Source organism: Pogoniulus pusillus, chromosome 38, assembly GCF_015220805.1.
Source record: "Pogoniulus pusillus isolate bPogPus1 chromosome 38, bPogPus1.pri, whole genome shotgun sequence".
NCBI classification, from domain to species: domain Eukaryota; kingdom Metazoa; phylum Chordata; class Aves; order Piciformes; family Lybiidae; genus Pogoniulus; species Pogoniulus pusillus.
In genome coordinates, this window is record NC_087301.1 from 3,809,805 (window position 1) to 3,834,510 (window position 24,706).

General features: G+C 50.3%; 1 protein-coding gene across 1 annotated transcript in view; it reads right to left on the reverse strand.

The window, feature by feature from the left end:
- Window positions 1-6,868: 6,868 nt before the first annotated feature.
- The window catches only part of GRIK4 (glutamate ionotropic receptor kainate type subunit 4), a 262,197-nt gene continuing 244,359 nt past the window's right edge, over window positions 6,869-24,706 (reverse strand). Inside the window, 7 exon segments of the mRNA XM_064173386.1 lie at window positions 6,869-8,703; window positions 9,210-9,328; window positions 12,332-12,460; window positions 14,284-14,509; window positions 17,358-17,523; window positions 17,653-17,826; window positions 21,197-21,306. Of these exon segments, the coding sequence (XP_064029456.1) occupies window positions 8,335-8,703; window positions 9,210-9,328; window positions 12,332-12,460; window positions 14,284-14,509; window positions 17,358-17,523; window positions 17,653-17,826; window positions 21,197-21,306 (1,293 nt within the window). The 3' untranslated portion in view covers window positions 6,869-8,334.

The window sequence follows — 24,706 nt, forward strand, 5'->3', positions numbered from 1 at the left end:
AAGCCTGACACAGATCAGCAAGCTGGCAGAGTGATAGATTTGCTGCTGGGACACAATGGCCACCAGCCAGAGCTAAGCATTACCCAGCCAGAGCACAGCATCCTGTGTGAGCACGTTTGGACTAGATGATCTCCAGAGGTCCCTTCCAGCTCCTACCATTCTCTGATTCTCTTTTGCCTGCTATGGCTTGGTGGCTTCTTTTTTTTTTTGCCAGCCATGCTGCTGCTTTCTAACAGCTCCTTGTGGAGATGATTTTGTCCAAAAATAAACCACAAAGAAGGCTTCATTCCAGAATGAAGCTGATGCCCCCTTGAAATACACTGTCCACATGGGGAGTTATAATGAAAGAGCTTGGTCAGAGTAACTATTACGTCTGCTAAATCAGCAGCCTTCCCCCACAAAACTCTGTTTCTTCATTCAAAGTCTAGCTGGCAAAAAGAAATAGCCATCCATCTGATGAGGTCATGTGGGCAGCAGCATGCTGGGGTCTTTGGAAATGGCCAGCAAACAAACCTTCCTCACAGAAGAGAGCAATCTGACTCACAGGACACGCAGACACTTGGAAACCTCCAGCTAATGTCTGGCTCCCTACCATGTCATGACCTCCATTTCAGCTGTCTGAGGGCTCAAGATGTTGTGGCTGATCAGTGGCTCAGGAATAAAACCAGAGGCTGTGTGTTCACCTCCTTGTCCCAGTTTAGTTCAGCAAGCAATAATCAGAGCATTCTCTACAGCTCTGCTCACCAACATGCAAAGGGTATTTACGGTACTCTCTGGAAGAACAATCAGTTTTAGGCAGGCAGATCAGACATCTTAGTGCTCACCTGGGAATAAGAGGTCTGTCTTCTTTTCTTCCCCTACTTTCCCCCCCCCCTTCATTTGCATTCACTTCTGGCTTTGAAATAAATTGCTTTAAATCTCAGCTCAGCAAGAGCTAAGCCTGAAAAGCCAAAAGCCTACATTCACGAACACTTCCTGAGAGTTCAGGCAAAAGCCAATCTGAGACCTTGTTTCTGAGACTAGGCAGCATAAGGAGGAGTTATTTGGGGACTGAATAGGAAAATGAAAGGTGCTTGGAAGGCAGAGATAGAGAAGACAGAAGACAACAGATTTGAAAAGGCACAGGTCTGACCCAGACTGGTCTAAATTGTCACTTTCTCACTAGTGTCAGTGAAATTCCTCCTTGCTGCAGCTGATATTTTGTCCCAAACAAAGCAGCAACTCCTCTCTGTTCTCCGTGCTGCACATCAAGCAGGATTTTTAGCAGCCACTTTGGATTAGCTCCCCAGCAGACATTGTCCAGCACAGCTCCCAGATGACTTAGATGAGCTGAGGAACCCTGAGGGGGCAGGAGATGCACCTCTGTCTGCTGGGAATAGCTCTTCTCACCAACCCTGGATGTGTTTAAAAGTCGTTTGGATGTGGTGCCTGGGGATATGGTTTAGGGTGCACCCTGTAGAGTAGGGTTCTGGATTGGACATGGTGATCCTGAGGGGCTTTTCCTACCTGAATGCTTGTGTGATTCTGTGATTCTCACTGCCTTTGCACTCCCACAGGCATTTTTGTTCCCTTGCACACTGAGCTCAATTCCTGAGACACTGGAAACAGAAACAACAGAATGGATCAGCCTGTACACATTGATCAAAGCGTGGAAAACACTGCTCCAAAGCAGCCTCAGTCAAGAAACAAATGTTAGGGCTTTCCGTTGTAATAGACCCTCGTTTATCACCTTGCAAAGGGTACTTTTGAAAGGCAAATGGCCAACTAGTGCCTTTGATACATGGAGATGCTTCAAGATAGCTACGATATAGAAAACCCGGGCAGAAGATATTTACTGGCTAATCTGACAGTTATCTCTTTTACAGCCCAACTGCTGTCATTTCAGTCTTGGCCAACTGGCAGCCGCGCCGATAACTGCAGACCTAAACACAGCCGAGTTTGAAAGCCTTTCCTAATTAAGCTAATTTCCTTCATTTTCTTACTGACGTGGCCTCAACAGAGCTTTCAGAGAGCCACTGCTGTGTGGCCCTTTGTGCCAGCTGCACGCTGGGGGCGGGCGAGGCAGGCGCTCCTGGGCTGCCGGCTGGGAAGCTTTCTGGGATGAAATGTTGTAGCCCTGCCACAAATCAGACTTTTAACTCAGCTGCAGCACAGCAGACTTCCCCCCTTGGTGGGGGAAAAAAAAACCAGAGAAAGATCTCCCTGAAGGCTGCATAAACCTGCCCGCTGTCTGATGCAGCTGATACAGGGCTGATTTTCCCAGTGTGGTATCGAGTTCCAGAGGAGTCGATTTGTACTGAATTCATCAGTGCTACTTTGTACCCAGAAGAGTTCAGCTCTGTATTTCCAATCAGTTAGCAGCCGTGAAACTCTTAATGGGGTTTCTGGAACTGTGGGTGCTTTATCCTCTGCTCAGCAGGCATTGCCGCGCACTGAGCCGCGGCTCTGCTCGCTCCCCTCCAGCAGCAGCAGCAGCAGCAGCAGCAGCAACTGCTCATTCCGGGCGGCTCTGCTGGCCTCTCGCACTTAAATATTCAGCAAGGAGAGACAAAACTCAGCAGACCTGCAAGTGTCAAATGTGAGCCCCAACTGACTTTTTAACCATTCCTCGTGGCAGTTTACAGTTCCTTTTGCGGATCACTGTTCTGATTCTCCCTCCACTTATGCCTCTAAGTCATCCAGACTGTTTTTCGCTCTGGAGTAGTGCCTCCCTGGCAGGCTCTGCTCCTGATGGGCACTGCTGGTTTTCCCCTTCTAGTCAAAGCCACCAGGGGAAACGTCATCACCTTCACTGAATACCCAAGTGAAGTGGAAGAAAGAAATACATCTTGCAGGTAATACCCAAGTGAAGTGGAAGAGAGAAACACATCTTGCAGGTAATGCCTAAGTGAAGTGGAAGAGAGAAATACACCTTGCAGGCAATTAGTCTCAGAGCTCAATGAAACGAGAGCCAATGGAGGGGACTTTTATCACTCATGCCAGCCTTTTCTTAGCCAAACTGTGACAGCTTCACCCCAAGCCTGGCACCAAAGCAGCCCAGCTTTGCTTCTTTTTCATAAGCTTGGAAACCAGTCATCATCCAGCCTTCATCAAGCAGACCTTGCCTACAGGTCACTCCCTTCTCATAGATTCATAGAATGGTTTAGGTTGGAAGGGACCTTAAAGATCATCCGGTTCCAACTCCTCCTGCTATGAGCAGGGACACCCTCCTTTCCCAAGGGATATCATAACCATTCAAACAGTCATCACTGAAGAAACATCAAACCCAGTTACCCACATCCTGCGTCTAGTCCCTGTCACTCTTTGCCCACAGCTGCAGGTACCAGTGCTGTGGTACCTCTGCCAGCTGACACATTTCCTGGGACTTCACAGTATCACAGTATCATCAGGGTTGGAAGAGACCTCACAGATCATCAAGGCCAACCCTTTACCACAGAGCTCAAGGCTAGACCATGGCACCAAGTGCCATGTCCAACCTTGCCTTGAAGTGCCCCAGGGACGGCGACTCCACCACCTCCCCGGGCAACCCTTCCAGATCCTTTCTGCAATGCAAGATCTCTGCAAAGCAAAACAACAGCTGCTCCCTTTCCCTCTTCCTCCATCTTTTGGGTCACTTACCTGGTGAGGCACTTTACTGTTCAAGGAGAGATGTGGACTTGGCAGGGCAGGAGCAAGGAAGATTTCTGCGGATTGAATTGGTTAAAAAGATTCCTGCCTCAGGATCGTTATGGTCCAAAGGGTCCAGTTTCTGTTTTATTATTTATAGCTCACTCTCTTCCCAAAGTTGTGTGGGCTCTCACAGGTCACAGAGCAACTCTTTTCTATTTTACTTACACCACTCAGTTCAGTAAATACCCCCAGGCTAGACCAAGCCTTGTTAATACCTTCACCCATGCAGCCTCTGGGGAGAAAATAGCTTTTTATCGTTAGCTGAAAATGGAACTGCCTGGAACACCACCACAAACACAGGGTTTAGCTCACGAGGACAGATCCCAGGCCATTTAGTTCGGAACATGCCAGACCGCTCTGGACCCAGCTGGGCCTGGGGAACTGGCAGTCAGGGCAGGGAGAGAGGTGAGCCCTTGGCCCACTGCTGGGCTCCCCGAATAGAGGGGGCAGCAGGAGGATCAAACGGAGCAGTTAGAAGGGAGAAAAGCAGAGTATTACATTTTAGTTGATCTAATCTTTGGCTCCCAGTGGAATATGCAGAGATAACTTACTAGAATTACTCAAGTTTTATCAGGAGACAGCAATACTGGGAAAGTGCCTTTTGGACAGCAAACCACTCCAGATCTTGAACTGCATTAGCATTGGGGCTGGCTGAGCAAAGCAGCCCTCACAATGGTTTCAAAGATGAGAGCAAAAACTGGCAAGAGACAGAACATGTGAGACGTAAACCCATCTGGGCATGCAAATGTATATGAGCACAAACCCAGACATATGCATAATGCTGTCTGCTGCCACTTCCCTCCCCTGTAAAACCTACATTTACCAGGGAGCTGAAAAGGCAGGACCTACGGAGACACTAGAAATGACATCCAAATGACAGCAGCTTTTATCTATCCACTCTTCTTCTGAGGTCCATTTCTGCGCTGAGTGATCCTGCTCTGGCAGGGGGGTTGGACTGGATGATCTTTTGTGGTCCCTTCCAACTCCTAACATTCTGTGATATTAAAAAAAAAACCTCAAGTAACTAAAACAGAAGAGGGCAAGAGGGATGTGAAATAAAAACCCTTAAAATAGAGACAAAGACAGGTGGGGCAAGGTAACAGGAGAGATAAAAAGCAAAGACAGTGAAAAAAACAGGTGGTTTATCATATTCCCCCTCCAACATCCTCTGTCTGAGGAGATGACTGCAAGGTCTTTGGAGAAGCAGAGGAATAATGTCTGGCTCTGACAAGATTCCTCTTTATTCGCTGCAGTGAAGGGGTGAAAGAAAACATCAGGGCTGATAAATGATTCATGAAGCCTTTTATTCTGCTAATCTGTAAATAGATTTTAAAAAGCAGCCTTCTGATGAATATATTCTGCTGCTCGTAAAAACCTGTCGGCCTTTAAACACAACACAGGCACACTCAGATGTCTCTGGTGTTGCTGTCAGTACTTTCAAGGTCCCAGGCTGGCTCCTTGCAGAGCACAGGCAGGGAGGTTTTGCTGATTTACCTTGTCTGAGAATCTGCCTCTCTGATCCCATGGCACTGGCAGAGCCTTCCCTCTTCTCATACTTGAACCTTCACTGCTCTGTCTAGTTAGGGAGAGAGGAACATCAGAGAAGCACAGAATGGCTTAGGTTGGAAGAGACCTTGGAGATTATCTACTCCAACTCCCCTGCCATGGTCAGAGATGCCTCTCAAGTAGACTCAGTTGCTCAAGACCTCATCTGACCTAGCCTTGAACACCTCCAGGGAGAGGACATCCACAACCTATCTGGGCAACCCATTCCAGAACCTCACCGCCCTCGTACTGAAGAATTTCTTCCTCAGATCCAGCCTAACTCTACTGTCCCTCAGCTTTAAACCATTCCCCCTTGTCCTGTCTCTAGACACCCTCATGAAAAGTCCCTCTGCAGCCTTCCTGTAGGATCCTTTCATGTATTGGAAGGCAGCTCTAAGGTTCCCCTGGAGTCTTCTCTTCAGGCTAAACATGCCCAACTCACTCAGCCTACCCCTCAGATTTACAGGCACCCAGAAAGGACCTTTCTGAACATCTCAGATGCCATCCTACATCACAGGCTCTAACCCCTCTCTGTGTTGTACAAGCACTCTCCCAGTGTGCACCTTTGAGTGTGGCAGCGTGTCAGATGCTCCCTTTACGTGCCCATCACCATGGCATCAGATCCCATTCCCTGCACATCCTCCTGAGAAACATCTACTGAAGACAGCATGAAAGATTTGACTGACATGTCTCAGGCTGATTCTTGGACTTGATGATCTTAGAGTCTTTTCCAATTGAAACAATTCCATGATTCTACTTAAACCTCAGCCCCTTCTCAACTGGGCTCCAAACAGCATCCTGGGAAGGCTGGAGCTGTTATGATCAACATTGCAGGCAAACCATAGAGTCATAGAATCAAGCAGGTTGGAAGAGACTTCCAAGCTCATTAAGTCCAACCTAGCACTCAGTCCTACCCAAGCAACCACACCATGGCACTAAGTGCCCCACCCAGGCTTGGCTTCAACACCTTCAGGGGCAGTGACTCCACCACCTCCCTGGGCAGCCCATTCCAATGCCAATCACTCTCTCTGACAACAACTTCCTAACAACAACCAGCCTCAACCTCCCCTGGCACAGCTTGAGACTGTGTTCCCTTGTTCTGTTGCTGCTTGCCTGGCAGAAGAGCCCAACCCCACCTGGCTACAGCCTCCCTTCAGGGAGCTGCAGACAGCAATGAGCTCTGCCCTGAGCCTCCTCTGCTGCAGGCTGCACACCCCCAGCTCCCTCAGCCTCTCCTCACAGGGCCCCTCCCCAGCCTTGCTGCCCTTCTCCAGACACCTTCCAGTACCTCAACATCTCTCTTGAATGGAGGAGCCCAGAACTGGACACAGCACTCAAGGTGTGGCCTGACCAGTGTTGAGTACAGGGGAAGAACAACCTCTCTTGTCCTGCTGGCCACACTGCTCCTGATCCAGGCCAGGATGCCACTGGCTCTCTTGGCTGGCTGGCTTCCTTCCTTCTCTTTCATTTTCTTTCTTTTCTCTCATTTCCATTCCACTACAGATGACAGCAACACCACAGGTATGGACACACTCGGGCAGCAGAAACCTTCCCCTTCAGCCGGGGAGTTGCTCCCTGATCAGACAGGACTTGAATTGTCTCCTGACTTTTCTAACTGTGGACAGGGAAGGAAAGAGAAGGAAAAAAGAGCATGATTATACAAGGACATCTTTTATTTCAGTACATTCAAGACAAAAAAAAACAAAAAGAAAAAGAAGAAAAAAAAAAAGAGAAAACAATTCAAGAACAGGATGTACCTTCACTCAAGGCTTCATCTCCCCTGCCCCTCTCCATTGCCATCTCTTTCCTTTGACAATCAGAAATTGCATAGAATTTGTTTTTCAATCAGAAAATTCGACTCCTCAATGTGAAACCCACATCTGTGCCAAGCAGAGGGTGAGCTGCTCTTGTTGCTAGGGAAGTAAATATTTTCCTTACATCAGAGATCCCGGGCTAATGGTGTTCTCAAATGCTGGGTGGCATCGTTGCTGCTAGACACGGGCTGTAAGGTCACCCTGCACGGGGAGGGTGCTCCATGGGTTACAGACAAGGGGAGGCTGCGAGCCTGGAGCAGAGCTCGGAGTTGGTTTCTCAGGAGCGTGCAGAGCGCTGGCCGGGGATGCTTTGGGGAGCGCCAGCGGGCAGCAAATGCCACCTGCCTCAGCTGGCAGGAAGGGCAGCCTTCCCCAGCGCTCCCCACTCTCCCCTGCTCCCACCTCACCTGCCTCCAAGGGCTCCCCAACCCGCATCCCAAAAACAGAAAGGAAAAAAATAGGCAAAAATAACCCCACAACTAAAGACAAGACACAGAACCCCTGAAATGCCAGGCGGTGCAAGGCCTCTTGGAGTTCCCTCCGGTCGTTGGTTGGGTTTCTTTTTGGCATTTTAATATATATCTCTCAATGCATATATATATATAGTCATATATATATACACACACACACATACTTTAAGGACTCCTCAGATGGACTGTCAGCAAATGCTGCTTCTCATGGGGACTGTGTTCCACTCTTCCCCCTCGGTCCACCTGCCACACTCTGAATAGGACGAAGAGTTCAGCACCTGAAACCTGGTGCCTCGGAGACTAGGTCCTGACATACCCTAAATGAAGTGAAACAAAATAATGGCTCCTCCCTTCCCCTCCCTTATCCACAGCAAATAAAAATACCCTCCCCCTGCCCTCTGAGAACATCCCCTGCTAAGTCTGCGTGATGGGGAGACAGCACCAGCGTCCTTTCTCCTGCTCTGGGGGGCCGAGAAGTCCCAAGAACCACTCTCGCCCCTAGGTGGGCAGCGTCTGCTACACCTGTTACCCAACGCATCCCTCCTTCCCCACCTCGGAGCAGCTCAGTGGCACCGAGACAACCGCTGGGGACAGGCCAGCTGGAGGAGCTTGCTCCTGCCACGCCGAGCTCCGGCCAAACCTGCGTCCGCTTGGACACCGAACCCAAAGCCGACCCTCTGGCCAGGCCTGCCGCAGCCCCGAGGTCCGCCTTGCTCTGGAGAAGCTGGGTAACTGCTTTGAATTTAAAACCGGGTTGACATTGTACAAGTCCATGTTCTGTAAAATGGAACAGGACCCTCTCGGCCCACCTCGGCGCCCCCCCCGAAGCGCCAGCGTTACTCGGGCTCGCTGCTGTTGGTGGTCTTCTCCCACTCCAGGCTCTCTTCGCTCTGCGCGGGGGAGCCCGCGGACGGCCGTGCCCGCAGGCCCTGAAACCTGCGGCACTCGGGGCACACCCGGATGTGCGTGCAGCCTCGGGCAACCAGGGCGGCTTCTTGTGCCAGTCTTTGCGCCAGGGGATCTGGCTCGCCCCCACTGCACAGCTTCCCGTTGCTGAGCGTGGTTGTGCTGCGGGCTCGGCGCTCCTCCGGGATAACTCCGGGGCGAGTCCGTACCATTGCCCCTCGCCTCCGACGAGGGTGGAAACTGTCCTTGCAGAGAATGATGTTGCGCAGCTCTGTCACCATTTCTTGGCACACCGACACCTGGAAGGCAGACCCGAGACATACTGCTCACCTCAGGGAGCCCTGCTGCGCTGTCTGCTCTGCCTTCTGGCGGCAGTGTTCCGAGCTCGGTCCTTAGCCTGGCCACTCTGACTCCAGTGCTTGGACATTTACACTTGATTTAGTGCAACGGATTCTGCCTCTTGCCAGGCACCCTCCTGTGTTCTGGATCCCCACATCAATGCAAGACCCAAACCCACTGCAGACAGAATCCTCTGGTAATCCCATCTCCAGGAAAGATGGCATCTTGGACATGTGTACCTGGACATGATACACATCCTTGTACACATCCTTGCCCTCGGAGCAAGCCTACAGCCTCAGCCTTAGAGGGAGTGCATGAGAAGCTGATGCATTACAGACCTTGCCCAATGCATCCAGCCTTGTTGTGGCAATGCTCAGCTCAGCCTGGGTGCATCACCTACCCTACTGAGCACCCTGCAGACACCAATAAACACACTCTATCCCCTCAGGGCGCTTTCAGCTCCTACCTCTGACTGTTCAGAGTGCCGCAGGCTCCACAAGAACTCCAGCATTGCCATAAAAATTGCTACGATTAAGCCACAGATGAGAACCACGAAGATTCCACCAATATTCTCCATTCCCAAGCCTAAAACAAAGCAGAAGAGACAATGCTATGGAGAGGGTAGGCACAACATAAATTGCAAAGCATCACTGGAGACAAATCCCAGCTCCTGGCTGTTTGGTTGGGCATTGCACTGCCCTGCCAGGGACCGAAACCACACAGCCAGCACTGTCCTATTAATAGCCATTTGCATGACTCTGATGGCAAACTGAGTGACTTGCAGTAACTGCTCGATCGAAGTCACCTCCTCAGAAGTGATGATTTTGCAGATAAACAGCAAGTACATTGAAGGAAAAGTACAAAGCAATTTGTGGACAAACTGAAAACAGGAGGAGGAGAGAAAAAAAAAGCAGAGAGATCAATCTGGCACATTAATCCCTGCAAATTATTCACCCAGCTCGAGTTGCTTTGAAGTTTGAAAAGGAAGATGAGCTATGTTGTTAAAGAAGATGAGATGAAGAAGACAAGAAAGGGTTTTAAAGGAAGCTGGCACCAAGAAAAACTCTTTTGATTGCATTACAAAGTGCTGGTGAAAAACGATTACAGCTTCTTGTGTTGCAGCAGCAAGGAGAGATTCCAAGCAAGACCAGGACCCCACACTGTATAGAGTGACCAAATGGAGTCCCTGCCACCCAGGGGTACCTGGTTACAGCCTGGGTTGATTTAGACTGGATATTAGAAAGAAATTCTTTACAGTGAGAGTGGGGAGACACTGGCACAGAGAGGTCATGGATACCCTCTCCCTGGAGGTGCTCAAGGCCAGGCTGGATGAGGTCTTGAGCAACCTGGTCTAGTGGGAGGTGTCCCTGCCCATGGCAGGGGTTGGATTAGATGATCTTTAAGGTCGCTTCCAACCTAAACCATTCTGTGAATCTATGGCTGCTTTCTGTCCAGCACCCTCTGGCTCGTGAGAAGGAAACAGCTCCTCCCACGTTTCATCCCATCTCACTCCCTTCAGACAACTTGCTTGTACCAGGATGACTCCCATTTAACTGACTGTAGATGCTCTTCAGCCAGCTGAGGTCAAATGCTGCACATGCAGAGAGCTTCATTTAGAGAAGAGACTAAGCTGCACACACAACAGCTGCCAGTCCTGTCCTCCACAGCTTGTGCACCACAAAGCTCAGCAGCTGGATGGAGAAGTCACCCCTCAAGAAACTGGCCTGAGCTTTCCATGAGCTGCAACTGTCACTTCACTTCCCACCATGACTTCTGTCCCCAAAGCCACACCGGTGCCTCTGTCCAGCCCTGCAGAATAGGACCATGAGAGGAGCCAGGGCTGGTCTCAGTGCACACTGTCCAATGAACAGCTCTTCTCTCCTGTGCTTGTTGGTTTGGGGTCTCAGGTGGACTGGGGCCCTTATTATTGGATTGATTGCTAAAAACCAAGCTGTTTTGCACTGAGGTGACTGCATGAGGCCATTATTCAACAAAAATATCTATAAAAATCTTCCTCTTCCCTCTATAACATTAAATCAAAGTGTAAGTACCAATGATTTATTGGCTTAATCTCTTCATGGCTTTCAGACATAAAATCTCACCAAAATCCTTGTAAATTGCTGACCTGTTTTGTTCTAAAACTTAGGAGGTCACATTTCTCCCTCCTCCTCTGTCATTCTTTTGGCATTGCCTCTGGAGCAATCAAGTGGCTCTGTAAATCAGCCCTTTGTATAGATGTTTCCCCCAAGACAGCAATTGCAGGGCAGAACACATAGCCCATAGCCATAGCTTAGACTCAAGGTAAGGAACATCCTCCCAGCAGCTCTCAAATTTGAATTTAAGGCCAGAACCTCTCTCTATGTACTTCTATCATTCTACCTAAATGCCACTTCAGACACCCATTCCCAAGCTCACCTGAGAAATAATTCCTTCCTCCATATACACATATCAACAGACTGCAGCCTTCCTCATTTCTCAGATGGAGAAAATGAGCCATAACAGAGGGCATGGAACAGCAGGAAAACTTGTCCAGGCTCAGAGAGCACACTTGGCTAGTGCCAGAAACAGGCCAGCAGCCTGCTTCCCAGCCACCTCCATCCAAAGCTATCTCCAAACAGCCCTAAGACCACTTTCTATTTCAGAGCTGTTTTTTGCACAATACATGGAGAAAAAAGACTCCCATGTTACCTTCAAATGTGACTTCTTTAATAGCTTAAGACATTACCCCGATGTCTGATGTCTTACAATAGGCCAACACCTTCTGTCTTGGGATGAACAACCCAGGCTTGCAGCACTGCTCAGCAAGGACTGGCTCAGTGTCCCCTGGGGTCTCACCCAGCCTAGCTCACAAACTGCATGGACACACACCCCTGCACCTGCTGCACTGTAGCCAAGGTGGACTCACCTTGGCTCTCCATCTCTGCGCTCAGGAAGGTCTATCAAGGACTGTCCTTCCATCTGGGGGACCTGCTGGCCTCTCAGAACATGCTTGCTGAGGAAAGGGTGACTGCCAAAACTAAAAACTGCAGCAACTGCATTAAGCTGGCAACTGCTGTCACGCCAGGACATCAGCCTAATGTGGCAGCTTTTATGGCAATTTGCATAGCATTACCCAGAAGAATTTGCTCCTCAGTCTACAGATGTACTAATAATGTCCTTGTGTCCCTCCCTCTGGCCATTTAAAAGGCCCTTTCACTTGGAGCCATTAACCAGTGGGCCTGTGGTGGAGATACATCTCCCTTGAAGGAACCCAGGATTTTGGTCTGATCCCTTTAGCCATCCATTTTCCCAGACATTCATTAGAAGCTAATTTTCCCTCCATATGCCTCCAATATTTGTCATTTGGTTGTTCCTGCTATCTGTGCCCCAGGCAAAAACACACAGCATGAGGTAGAGCAGAGCTGTTTGACTTTCTCCTTGAATTGTGAAGGAAGGAATCTCAGGTCAGAGGAAGAGGGAAAAAGTAATTCTCGGGCAGTAAACCTGGCAGTGCTCACAGGCAGATGGACGTTCATCCCTGCGCTGCTGGCAAGGATGCTCCTGCTGCTTGGTCCCTTCAGCATGCCACCAGAGAGCAGCGTGGCTTACCTTTGGCTCTGTGGTCCTCCTCTTTGGGGCATTTGCCTCCTTCCCACCACTTCCTCTTCAGGATTTCCAGGCGGTTGTTCTCTTGCAACTGCAGAATGGCCAGGTCAAACTCGTCGCGAAACACGGAGCCTGCAACACCAAGAGGTGCCATGGTAATGCCCTGCCTCAGCCAGCCTTCCTCCCCGCTCATCCCCACCACCATTCTAACGAATAGAACAGAATCAACCAGGCTGGAAGAGAGCTCCAAGCTCAGCCAGTCCAACCTAGCACCCAGCCCTAGCCAAGCAACCACACCATGGCACTAAGTGCCCCAGCCAGGCTTTGACTGAAAACCTCCAGGGACGGTGACTCCACCACCTCCCTGGGCAGCCCATTCCAATGCCAATCACTCTCTCTGACAACAACTTCCTCCTAACATCCAGTCTGAACCTGCCCTGGCACAACTTGAGACTGTGTCCCCTTGTTCTCTTGCTGGTCACCTGGCAGAAGAGCCCAATCCCAGCTGGCTACAACCTCCCTTCAGGTAGTTGTAGACAGCAATGAGCTCTGCCCTGAGCCTCCTCTTCTGCAGGCTGCACACCCCCAGCTCCCTCAGCCTCTCCTCACAGGGCTGTGCTCCTGGCCTGCCAGTGTGCCCAGCTACAAAAGCTCATCTCTGAACAGTTTGGAAGGGGCTTCAGCTCATGTGAGCCCCCAAAACCTGCAGCCTCCCTGCTGGGACTGCCAACTGGTGCATGTCGTTGGCAGATGGCAGTGTCACCTGTCCACCAAGGCCCACACAAGCTGTTTAAAGAGGTCCATTACAAGGGGGAGCTTTGGCTTCAGGAACAGGCCCTGAACAGGCAGTGCAGTTTCGCACTGCTGCTCCTCCAGACCATGGAGGTCCTTCTCCTGTCATTCAACCTTGCTCTAAGAATCCATCCCTCAAAGTGGTGCACTGCACCAACAGCAAATTCAAGCAAGCTGTGGCAGAGGTCTGTTCCTGCGCTCAGCACCAAGTTCAGCTGCACTCTGGATGATGTCTGCTCCCAGAGATCCCAAAGAAGGGCCGTGGGAAAGACTGCTCTTCTCCTGGTAACCCTGCACTATTGTCCCAGCGAGCAGCTTTCTGCTCTTCTTATCTGCTACAGTTTCACTGTTTAACAAGACAATGTCAGAACGAATTTAGTCCTGAAAGTGAGGATCTGTACTCCTGATCAGGTTACTGTGACTTTACAAGCTTATGCATGTTAGCTAAGCTGCAGTGACTGTGACAGTTCTTATGTAATCCACCTTTCCTCCCTATTGCTAAGTGCAGGGGCTGAAAGGTCAAGAACACAGCTTCCTGAGCCTGTGAAAGCGGCCAAAAGATCAGCAGATCGCTTGGAATAACAACTGCTACATCCTTGTTTTGCTGTGCTGCCCTGGGAGATGATGTTCCTTTTCTAGCTCTCATATTTGAAAGACAAAACCTCTGCGTTTGTTAAACCTGATTATTAGCAAAGATAGTCACTGAATTGCCCAATTTTCTGCCCTGGAGGTTTCAGAACCCATCAGCTGTTAAGAAACTTGTGCTAATAACTACAAGAGTTGCAAGAGAATCACTTTTACAGCGCTTCTGAGATGAAATAAGGAGCACAAAACAGTTCAAAACCACTGGGAAACAGTCAGCACAGAGCAGATAGGCAGCAAACAGGCAGCGATTTGGAAGTGTCTTTGACATTAACTATTCAGAGAACCAGAGTCACGTGTCACAGGGCTCCGGACCAAAGCAGGTCTGCCACGTCTAGCTCTGAGCATGCAGACCTTGGGCAATCACAATGGAGTTGGGGTTTTTCAAAGCAAAGGCAAAGGAGCCCTGGGGTAGGAGAGCTGCGAAACGTGACACTGGCTCTAGAGCCGGTTCGGCCTTTCAAACGCTCCGCTCCTCTGCCGCCAGCTGAGAAGGACTAGAATTGTTCTTCACTGCCTACCGACGGGCATGCCAATCCCGTAGCCCTTGGTGTCCAGAAGGCCCCCGACCTGGGTGAGGTTGCAATTGCGCTGACGGTAATACTCGTTCATGGTGGACTCCAGCAGGAAGGCGTAGTTGGAGTTCAGCACCCGCGCGATCCCCTCCTCCGTGCTCTTGACGAAGACGCTGGGCTGCTTGGAGTACATGTAGTTCCACATGCGCTGGTAGGTCTGGTAGCGGGAGTTCTGTGGCAGGGAGAAGGCAGGGGGAGCTCAGCTCGGGCCATCTGCATGCCACGGAAGGCCCAGATGGGACACCGCTAGGCCAGCAAAGAAGCTGGAACAGCAGCAGGCTGAGAGAGGCGATTCGGCTGCTCTGCTCTGCTCTGCTCGCTCCTCACCTGCGGCACTCAGGCCAGCTATGGGACCCCCAAGCTAAGAGAGACGTGGGCATGCTGGAGAGGCTCCAGAGGAGACCATAAAGATGGGGACAGGCTGAGAGAGTTGAGGCTGTCCAGCCTAGGGAAGAGAAGGCTCTGCAGAGACCTTATTACTGCATTGCAGTATCCTACAGGAAGGCTGGGGAGGGACTGTTTAGAAGGGTCTGGGGTGATGGACGAGGGGCAATGGTTTGAAACTAGAGCAGGGGAGATTTAGGTTGGACATCAGGGGGGAGTTCTGCACAATGAGAGTGGTGAAATACTGCCCAGGTTGCCCAGGGCTGTGGTTGAGGCCCAATCGCTAGAGACATTCAAGATCAAGCCTTGCTGTGGCCCTGGGCAGCCTGCTCTAGTTGGAGGTGTCCCTGCAAGGGGGCTGGACAAGATGCCCTTTGAGGGTCTCCCTTCCAATCCAATGCAGTCTGTGGAAAGAAGTCAAAGCAGATCTGGTACCAGATTCAAAGAGGATTTCAATGCCCAACCTCCTTTTATTGCAATGAGATTTAGAGGCCCAAATGCCTTGGCAGATTTGAGACTTTGTTGGCAAAGCTGGGCATGAAATGCCAATAGGTTCCAGCAAAGCTCTTTGCATAAATTCAATTTTAGACAAATGAAAAAGAGTTTCTGCAACATTATATCAAAACCACACAAGAAAAGCCAGAAGAAACAGCTCCTGCTTGCCTGATTTAACCCCCCCCACCCTGAGAAGGGCACTGAGGGCTGGGGTTAGCACTAAAGATCCTTGGGCTTTGCTGCTTTCTAAATCCAGACTTTGGTTCACCCCATTGTGAGGCAAATCAAAGTACCTGCTTCAGAGACCTGGAGTCCTTTCATGGACTAACCTCGGGCTGTAAGTCAACCAAACTAAACCAAAGCTTGACCAGTCCCAAACTTTGCTAGTGGTTGAACCCAGCTTGGTTAGACTAGAGAAAAGCCAACTACACTTAAACTCTCTTGCCTGTGCTGAGCAAAGTGTGAAACCTGTGTGCATAAAGCCTGAGGATGAACACACTCAGGTCCACACTTCTGAGCCTGCTGCTTTCCCCTCACACTTGTATCTCTGCAGCACACAGAATCCCTTACACCACCTCTCCTCCTGGACAAGAAGGTAGCTGTGTGATGTGCTCTCAGGTGCCTCCTGCCATCACATTTTCAAGGGCTCATTTTCTGTGCCTGGCCAGCGATGCTGGAGAGCCTCAGGGAATCTGCTGTTGACCTAATTACTGTCCACATCTGTCCAGCTCTGCCCTCTGGGTGCAGTCACTTGGGCAAGAGACAGATGAAGAGGGTATGTGTTTGTACCTGACTCACTGCACTTCTAAACCTTAACCCTGTGTGTTAGTGCCAGGAGAAATGGCTGCCAGGACAGGTTACAGGGCAAGGTGCTTTGGCAGTGGACAAACATCTCATGGGCACCAAGAAGTGAGGGGTAACGAAGTCACCCTCAGCCATATCTGCTTAATTCCTCACTGTGTTTGACCCACCACCACAGGCAGGTGGATTCCAACATAGTTTAAGGCATTGCAAATGGTACAAGAACATTTCTTGCCAATTTCTTCTCTGGTAGCAGCAACTCCAGCACCCGGCAGGCAGTGGAGAGCCCCAGTCAGGATTTGAAACTTGAAAGCCTTCCTGAAAAGAACTAAGCCAAGTGCCTCATACACAACCACCTCAGTCACTTGGGCTCTGTTCAGCTTATTTTAGATGTAATGCTATGCTTAAAAAGTAGCTTTTTGCCAACCCCCCGAAGGGTGTAAAGTTGGGTTGAAAAGCTCAGGCTCACTTGAGAGATTTCTCAAGCTTTCTAATTCAGTTCAGACTCAGAGGGGGGAAAAAAAAGTGAGAAAAGCTTTATGTCCTCTCAGAATTTCAACAAGTAATAAATAAATAATCCTCAAGCAGTTCTTTGTGCATTCAGAGCAGTGCAGAAAAGATTCACTTATTTATTTCCCTTCTGAATAGAGCAGGGAAGACAGAACTTAAATTGGGCTAACTGGCCTGCATATGTTTGCATACACTTGACTGACTTGGTCTCAGTGCCACTGACCAGAGGCAGACTCCAGCACTTGGACAGGTTGTGGCTGCTCCCTCCCTGGTGGTGTTCAAAGCCAGGTTGGATGAGGCCTTGAGCGACCTGTTCTAGTTGGAGGTGTCCCTGCCTATGGCAGAAGGTTGGAACCAGATGATTCACTTCCAACCTAAACAATTCTATGATTCTAGGTGCCAGACTACCCGGGGGCTGTAAAGGTTCCTGAGACACCCACGTAAAAGCTGAGATCATATCCAAACTGCATAAGGACCCACGGGAACTAAGACTGTGTTGTGTCACTGCCATGATGCAGGGATGGATGCCACTTTCCCATCTACATGGTGACACTCAGAGCATTAAGCTTCTTTCTAAGAACTCTGCTCTGGGATTCAGCAGAGATATCCTAACCCTATCCCCCAGCATCCCAACAGCACACCAGCTGCTGTGTTACAACCACTGCCATCTCTCTCCTCCACTCTTCATCCACCACCCACTGCGGATCTAGACAAGTACTCTGCACTCAAGCAGCCAGGGAGCTCTCCAGAGGTCCCCTCTGTGACATCCAAACCTGACTCAAGGGTGCCCTCTGCACTCCCCGCCCCAGTGAGCAAAGAATGGGGTTTACTTGGAAGAAGGTCATGCTGGAGCCGCCGTGAATGGTGCCGTACTCGATGGCTGTCTGGTCAGCCAGGTCGTCCACTGACTCGATGGGGACGTCCATGCGCTGCACCGTGAGGAAGGCTGCCAGGTTGGCCGTGTAGGACGAGATGATGATCAAGGTGAATGCCCACCTAGAGAAAGGGAAGTGAAGACAGTGACCTGAGGTCTGATCTCCATCCCCACCCTCTGCCTCTCATCTGCTTCTGCTCACAAAAGACCTCCAGAGAAGCCTCCTTTAGGAGGAGGGCTGAGCTCCTTACCAGACTCCACTGACACAGCGGGTGGAGAGTGCCTGGGGGGCAATGGTGGAGCCTTGCTGCATGAATCCTCCGACTGGAAACCACAGGCTGTTGCCTAGAGAGTACTGATTCACCAGGAGGTTGCACCTGCCTTGGGAGCAGGGGTGAGGGCTGTACCACTCGTAGGGTGTCAGTCTAAAATGAGAAAACAGTTCAGGGGACTCCCTGGGAAATGGGAAAACCAGCAGAGGGTAAAAGGCAAAGCTGTGAAGCTCTCATGCTCCTGGAGGGAGATATTCCTGAGGAGGAAACTCTTTGCTGTCAAGTGATGCCCAGGGGTCAGAGCCATGTGAAATGCTTGCTCTAAGACTCAGAAACCAGAGGCTTTCTTGTAAAGATTAGTGAAAGTTTTGAGAGGCTTTGCTGGAGCAGGGGTGGGCTGCAGGGAGACTGGAGTGCAAACTCATGCCACAGACAACCACAACCACTACTCCAGATGTGCACAACCTCGATATGGAACTGAAATCACATATCCCTGGCTGTGCTCCTGGCTGGAGAATGAACATCAATAGGCAGTTCAGAAGTGCAGTGTGTGAGAACTGACTGCAGGACACTATCATGCATTGTCAGTGAGGTGCCTTGATTGCCTCAGCAATGTCTAGTGGGAAGCCAACTGCTGATATATCAAAGCATCACATACTTGCAGTCCTCACAGGGACAGGACAGAGGTAGGAATCTGAAATCACTGGCAGCCTGGAGTGACTGTAGGCTGTTTCAAATTGTCAGTTCCCTGGTTGATAAAAAAGTCTTCTCATTCCTATGGTGCAGTTCATTATATTGCTAATGGTTAACCCAGCCAGTGCCTGGGAGGGTCATCTCAGGGATATTGCCATCCAGCTGCAGGGCTCTGCCAGCTTCCACAGAATCCACCAAAATGAGGAGCTTATTTTTGTTTCTCCATCCCCTACTTCCCTGTGATGCCAGTGAGGCAGACATTAGATTGTTTCCTGAAGGCTATACTGGAATGTGTCCAGAGAAGGGCAGCAAGGCTGGGGAGGGGCCTGGAGCACAGCCCTGGGAGGAGAGGCTGAGGGAGCTGGGGGGGTGCAGCCTGCAGCAGAGGAGGCTCAGGGCAGAGCTCATTGCTGTCTGCAGCTGCCTGAAGGGAGGCTGTAGCCAGGTGGGGTTGGGCTCTGCTGCCAGGCAACCAGCACCAGAAGAAGGGGACACAGCCTCAAGCTGTGCCAGGGCATGTCTAGGCTGGATGTTGTTAGGAAGTTGTAGTCAGAGAGAGTGATTGGCATTGGAATGGGCTGCCCAGGGAGGTGGTGGAGTCGCTGTGCCTCGAGGTGTCAAAGCAGAGCCTGGATGGGGCACTTAGTGCCATGGTCTGGCTGGACTGGCTGAGCTTGGAGGTCTCTTCCAACCTGGTTCATTCTATGATTCTATGTCTGCATCATGCTGGCAGTAATAAGCATTAATCTGGGAGAGTCTTCTGCAATTCAAAGGGTCGAAACCTCCTTACTGCTGAGCAAGGCAGAGATCAGCATCCAAACCTCCATCTCCAGCAGGGAACTGTGCACAGACACCTTCTTGAAGGATCTTGTTTAAAACACGAGGAGGGGGGGCTAAAGAGGCAGCAAATGTCAGTTGTGCTAGTTTGAGGCTAACTGGAATATTATAATGAGAGAAAATTAGCTTATAGGCTCTGAAAAGGAAAGAATGGTGATGTCTGCTGCACTCACAGGTTCACTGAGGCATGTAAAACCAAGAACACAAACACAGACAAGACAGAGAGCCTCTATCTGTTGGAGTCGGTGTCTGTGTTTTCTCCCTGGGCTTCTGCTGCATAACTCAACTAATCCTTCTGCTTCTAACCCCCCTTGTCCATCCTCCAAACCCACCTTCCATGTAAGGCAGATTCTGGGATGAGTGGGGGGTGGAAAGAAGGTGGAAGGTGGTTGGGAGCCCCTCCTGGGCACTCTGGTTTCTGGGAGGGCTGCTGTGGTTCTGTATTGCTTTTAACTTGTCTGTCTCTAGCTGTAGAGATTGTAAATCTCTGCTTGTGAATTGTGCTAAGCTGTGACTATGAAGCTTCAATCCTTAACTTCCACCTAGCTGAGTCTAGTCTGGGTGATTTCATAAGAGTGGGGGGGCAGGCAGCTCCCAAACCATCACACTCAGTCTGCAGAGAGTGGTCTGAATTATTCAATGGTTTCTCCAGAACCACATTACTGAGGCTGCAACAGCATTTGAAGACACCATTAAAGGCCTGCCAGGATGACAACAGCAGCTATGCCAAGGAGCAAGAGTGACAGCACAGTTCCAGTTTTTGTAATGAGAATGGGGTATGAACCATGACCTGAAAGAGCTGCCAAGCCCTCAGCACGTCTTTGGCACACGTTGCCAGGACACACTTCATCTGTCTGCAGAGGCCCATCTATGTCACCAGCCACAAGCAGTTTGTTAGGAGGTCAGGGAAAACAGCAATGAGTGTGGACCTTGGGCCTGCTTTGGACAAGCACTCAGTGATATATTTCTAAGCTAATTTAAATTAATCATAGGGAAACAGAACTGAATGCTGTCAAGAGAGGCTCTGCACATCAACCAAGAGGCTGCTGAAAGGTATTAATGAACTTTCTTTTTCCATACACACTGGGTTTTAAAGAGCCAGAGGAACCAAACACCACTGCTGGGATTTGCATTGAGTATCTTTGAATCATTCTCTCAGATTTAGCAGCCTCCATCCTTCCTGTTCAAGAAAAGTGGGTGGTTTGTTGCAGACAAAGCACCTATAGGGAGCAGCACCATCTGCACAGCACCATCTGCACAGCACCAGCTCTACTCCCAAACTTCCCAACCTTCCCAGACAGCTTTCAGCACTGGGCCCCATCACCATGGCCAAGCACTCCTGAACAATGCTCCTGCTTGCCCTGTGACAGCCATGCCAAGGCCATCCCAGAGCTGCCATATGAGGCTGAGAGAGCTGGGTTTGTTCAGCCTTGAGAGGAGAAGGCTTAGGGGAGACCTTATTACCATGGACCAGGACATAAAGGGTGGTTACCAGGAGGATGGAGACTCCCTATCTACAATGAGTCCCATGGAGAAGACAAGGGGTGATGGGGACAAGTTCCTGCTGGGGAGGTTCCCACTGGACTCCAGAAGGAAATGTTTCCCCATGAGAACAGTGAGATTGAAATCATCTCTCAAGGGCAGCAGTGAATTCCCCTCCACTGAACAGTTTTAAGACTCATCTTGCCAAGGTGCTGGGCCAGCTCATTTCAACTCCACCTGTCACCTAAAAAGGTTGGACCAGATGATCCTTGGGGTCTCTTCTAACCTGGCATCCTGTGGTATGCATCAGCAAAGTGGCTGCGTGGGCACTCAGCAGTAACACCTCAGTCCCTAGCTGGCTGAGGTGCTTCTGCCCCCACCTTACTGCTCCCTCCACAGTGATGGCCTGGGGGATGTCCCTCTGTCCCCTACCCACCCATCACCCACGGGTCTGGAAGCATGACGCTAGATGGCATCGTGAGGAAGGAAAAGACATCGCCAGGCACATTACCGAGCCACCAAGAAGAGGACGCAGCTGACAGCCAGGTAGGCGAGCAGCATGAAGAGCCAGACACCGGGGGAAAAAGGATCCAGGAAGGAGAAGTAGCCAGGTTTGCGGCCCTGGAAGGGAAACACAAAAGAGTTTGACCTGCTTGCATTCCTACAAATTAAACAGTCCATCCTGCAAACAGCAGAGAAAATCCACCCCTGCCCCAACGCTGACAGCTGACAGGAGAGACAGAAGGGGAAGGAAGGAGATGGAGCTTTGCAAAAGAAGGGAAACAGAGGACAGCAGATGCAGGAAATGCCTGAGTCCTGCAGGACCTCCCTGCTGGCATTCATCTCCTGAGACTGTGCTTCTCCCCACCTCAACCACTTTTGATCCTCCAAGCAATGAAAGAGGTGAATTGGCAGGAAAATCTAAGCTGTTCAGTTTGGAGAAGAGGAGGCTCCGAAGTGACCTTCTTGTGGCCTGCCAGGATCTGAAGGGAGGGCTACAAAAAAAGCTGGGGAGGAACTTCTTAGGCTCTCAGGGAGTGCCAGGACTGAGGGGAATGGAGCAAAGCTGGAGGTAGGGAGAGTGAGGCTGGAGGTGAGGAGGAAGTTGTTGAGCAGGAGAGTGGTGAGAGGCTGGAATGGGTTGCCCAGGGAGGTGGTTGAGGCCCCATGGCTGGAGGTGTTTAAGGCCAGGCTGGATGAGGCTGTGTGCAGCCTGCTCTAGGGTAGGGTGTCCCTGGGCATGGCAGGGGAGTTGGAACTGGCTGCTCCTTGTGGTCCCTTCCAACCCTGACTGATTCTATGATTCTATGACAATGGAGCCAGTTGCAGCACTCTGCACTCCCCACAGTAGGATGCGCTGCGCCCCTTGCCTGCAGGGGCTTCAAGGGGTTGTCCCCATCTGCAACCCTTGTCCACTAAAGCTGTCTGCAACACTGCTATGCTGGGCAGAAGCAGCTCTCTTGGGAGCAGGCCTGAGCTCAGAGGTGGATTCTCTGCACAAAGCAGAGCAGGGAGAAAATGTTTTTGTGCAGAAGACAAAAAAAAAAGGAAGAGACATTTGCAGTATTTCTGGTCCTCTCTTCAGCCTTGAAATGTTTCTTCTCTACAAAACTCCATAGAATTATTACTTTTAACTCAGGGAATGTGATATTTTTATCTCCAGATGCATCAGATCTCTTTTAACCTCAGCAAACCATTTTTTTCCCCCTTGAAAAGTAAAGTCTCGCTGCTAGAAAAAGCAGGGTTTGGTCTTCTCTCAGAGTACCTTAAATTTTCACAAGGCCACTGCCACCAGCTGAAATCTTGTCAGATGCAGCAAAAATTGTGCAAACAGAGCATTAATTTCTAGGAGAAGCCTCTCAAAGGCTGCACAGCTCTCATTTGGGTGAGTGTCCTTCTCCTGCCCCCATCAGCTCTGCGTATGATGCAGCTGCTCATCAACACAGCCTGCCCCAGGAGGCAAGGAGCAGCCACTCATTTACCTCTGAGCACACTCGACACAGCCATGAGGGGCAAGGGCAGAGGTGAAAACAGAATGCAAACCACAGAACTAGAGAAGTGCTCTTTTGCTTTCTGTGCAATCTATAACATCCATGTGGAGCAGAAAGTGATTTGTTTCAGAGCTGTGCAGCCCTAACACATCTCTCCCACCCCAACCCCTGCAGGTGCTGCAGCAATGCTCATCTGTCTCAAGCATTTGCTGTCCTTACTGTTTGGTCTGAAAGACTCCCAGCAACTCCCAACACAGACTCAAAAGCTGCATTAATGCTGTGGGAATATGAGTCCTTAGCTCACAGGAGCCTGCATCTTCTGCTCCAAGCACAACACCAGTCCTGGCATCGCAAAGCCTCAAGCTCCACAGCTTCCCTCAGTGCTTGTAACCGGGAAGCTGCCCACGAGTCTGAGCTCCAGCAAAGGCTCTTACTGTAAAGTCAGAGTGGAAACAGCCTTTTATCACATCCCAGCCAGGCTGTCAGTGTATTTCTTACTGGCACCTTGCTCTGCTGAAAACATCTATCACTGTTTGCTCACTGGAGCTCACCCCAGCAGCCGCTTCCCAGCACTTGCAGCACAGCAGCTGCTCTGCTCTAAGTTGCTCGCTTTACACAGAAGCTGCTGCTGGGGATCATCTCTGACACACACAAGCCTCATTTTTCCCTCTTCCACTGCCTTAACCCTGCCTGTCTGTGACATCCCATAAACTACCAATAGCTGGGAACAAGTAACCCCTAACCTCCATTGCCATAACACACCTAGAGCCATCAAAGACCTGAAAATTTAGAGCTGTGCTTGATCCAAAGGCAGTGAACAATTTTCTGTTGTCACAAAAGTCTCCAGGAAACAGTCACAGAATCAGTCAGGGCTGGAAAGGAGCACAAGGAGCAGCCAGTTCCAACACCCTGCCATGCCCAGCACCACTCTCATGCTCAACAACTTCCTCCTCACCTCTAGGCCGAATCTCCCCACCTCCAGCTTTGCTTCATCCCCCCTAGTCCTGGCACTCCCTGAGAGCCTAAAATATCCCCCTCCAGCTTCTTTGCAGTCCCTCTTCAGATCCTGGAAGGTCACAGGAAGGTCACCTGGGAGCCTCCTTTTCTCCAGCCTGCACAGCCCCAACTCCTTCAGTCTGTGCTCACAGCAGAGCTGCTGCAGCCCTCTGAGCACCCTCCTGGCCCTGCTCTGGACACTCTCCAGCATCTCCACGTCCCTCTTGTCCCAGGGGCTCCAGAACTGGATGCAGTACTACAGGTGGAGTCTCAGCAGAGCAGAGTAGAGGGGGAGTTGTTGGTGTAGTTTTTTTTCCCTTCCCCACACTCAGACCAGCACTTTAAATACCATTTCTATTAAAACCTCCTGGTTTACTACTTGATGTACTCCCATCTTACACAAAATCTGAATTTCACAAGGTCCTGGTGGTTCTTCTGAAGATTAAGCTGTTGCTAGAAAAGGCAGGAGTTGTTGCACAAAAATGTTCCTCTGCCAAAAATATCTCAGAGACTGTGATATTCTCAGCTCCAGTCACCAGCTGGGACTGTAACATCTCAGTAACCTTCCTAGAGCAAACTCTGCCCTGCATGAAGTAAAGACCCACCACACCAGAACATCCCATCCCTCTATCCTGAAGGACAAGATGAGCTTGGGATCCACGTTAGCATGTGCAGAGAACCTGGCTTATTAATGCCTCTTATCAAATGGATGAGCTAGGAATGGATGGTTCAGATGAACCTGCCTCCATTTCCAGATTCATTTCAAGTCACTGCCCAAGCAAAGCTTCAGATTCTCTTGGGTGTAATTCTAGAGCCTCTCTTTAAGAGAAGGTCTCTCATCTGTGCTGGGCTGTCTCACTGTGCTCAGTATGAGCAGGTGAGCCACACTGAGAAGACAGCCAAGTTCTTTGGTCCTTTCCCCTTTCCAGTTGCTGCTGTGTTCTTCTTTTCCTTATACTCTTCCCATAAACCCAGAGGAAAGACAAATGGCTGCTACAGCCCACATGTGGGCCCAAAACAAGGGAATTCACAGC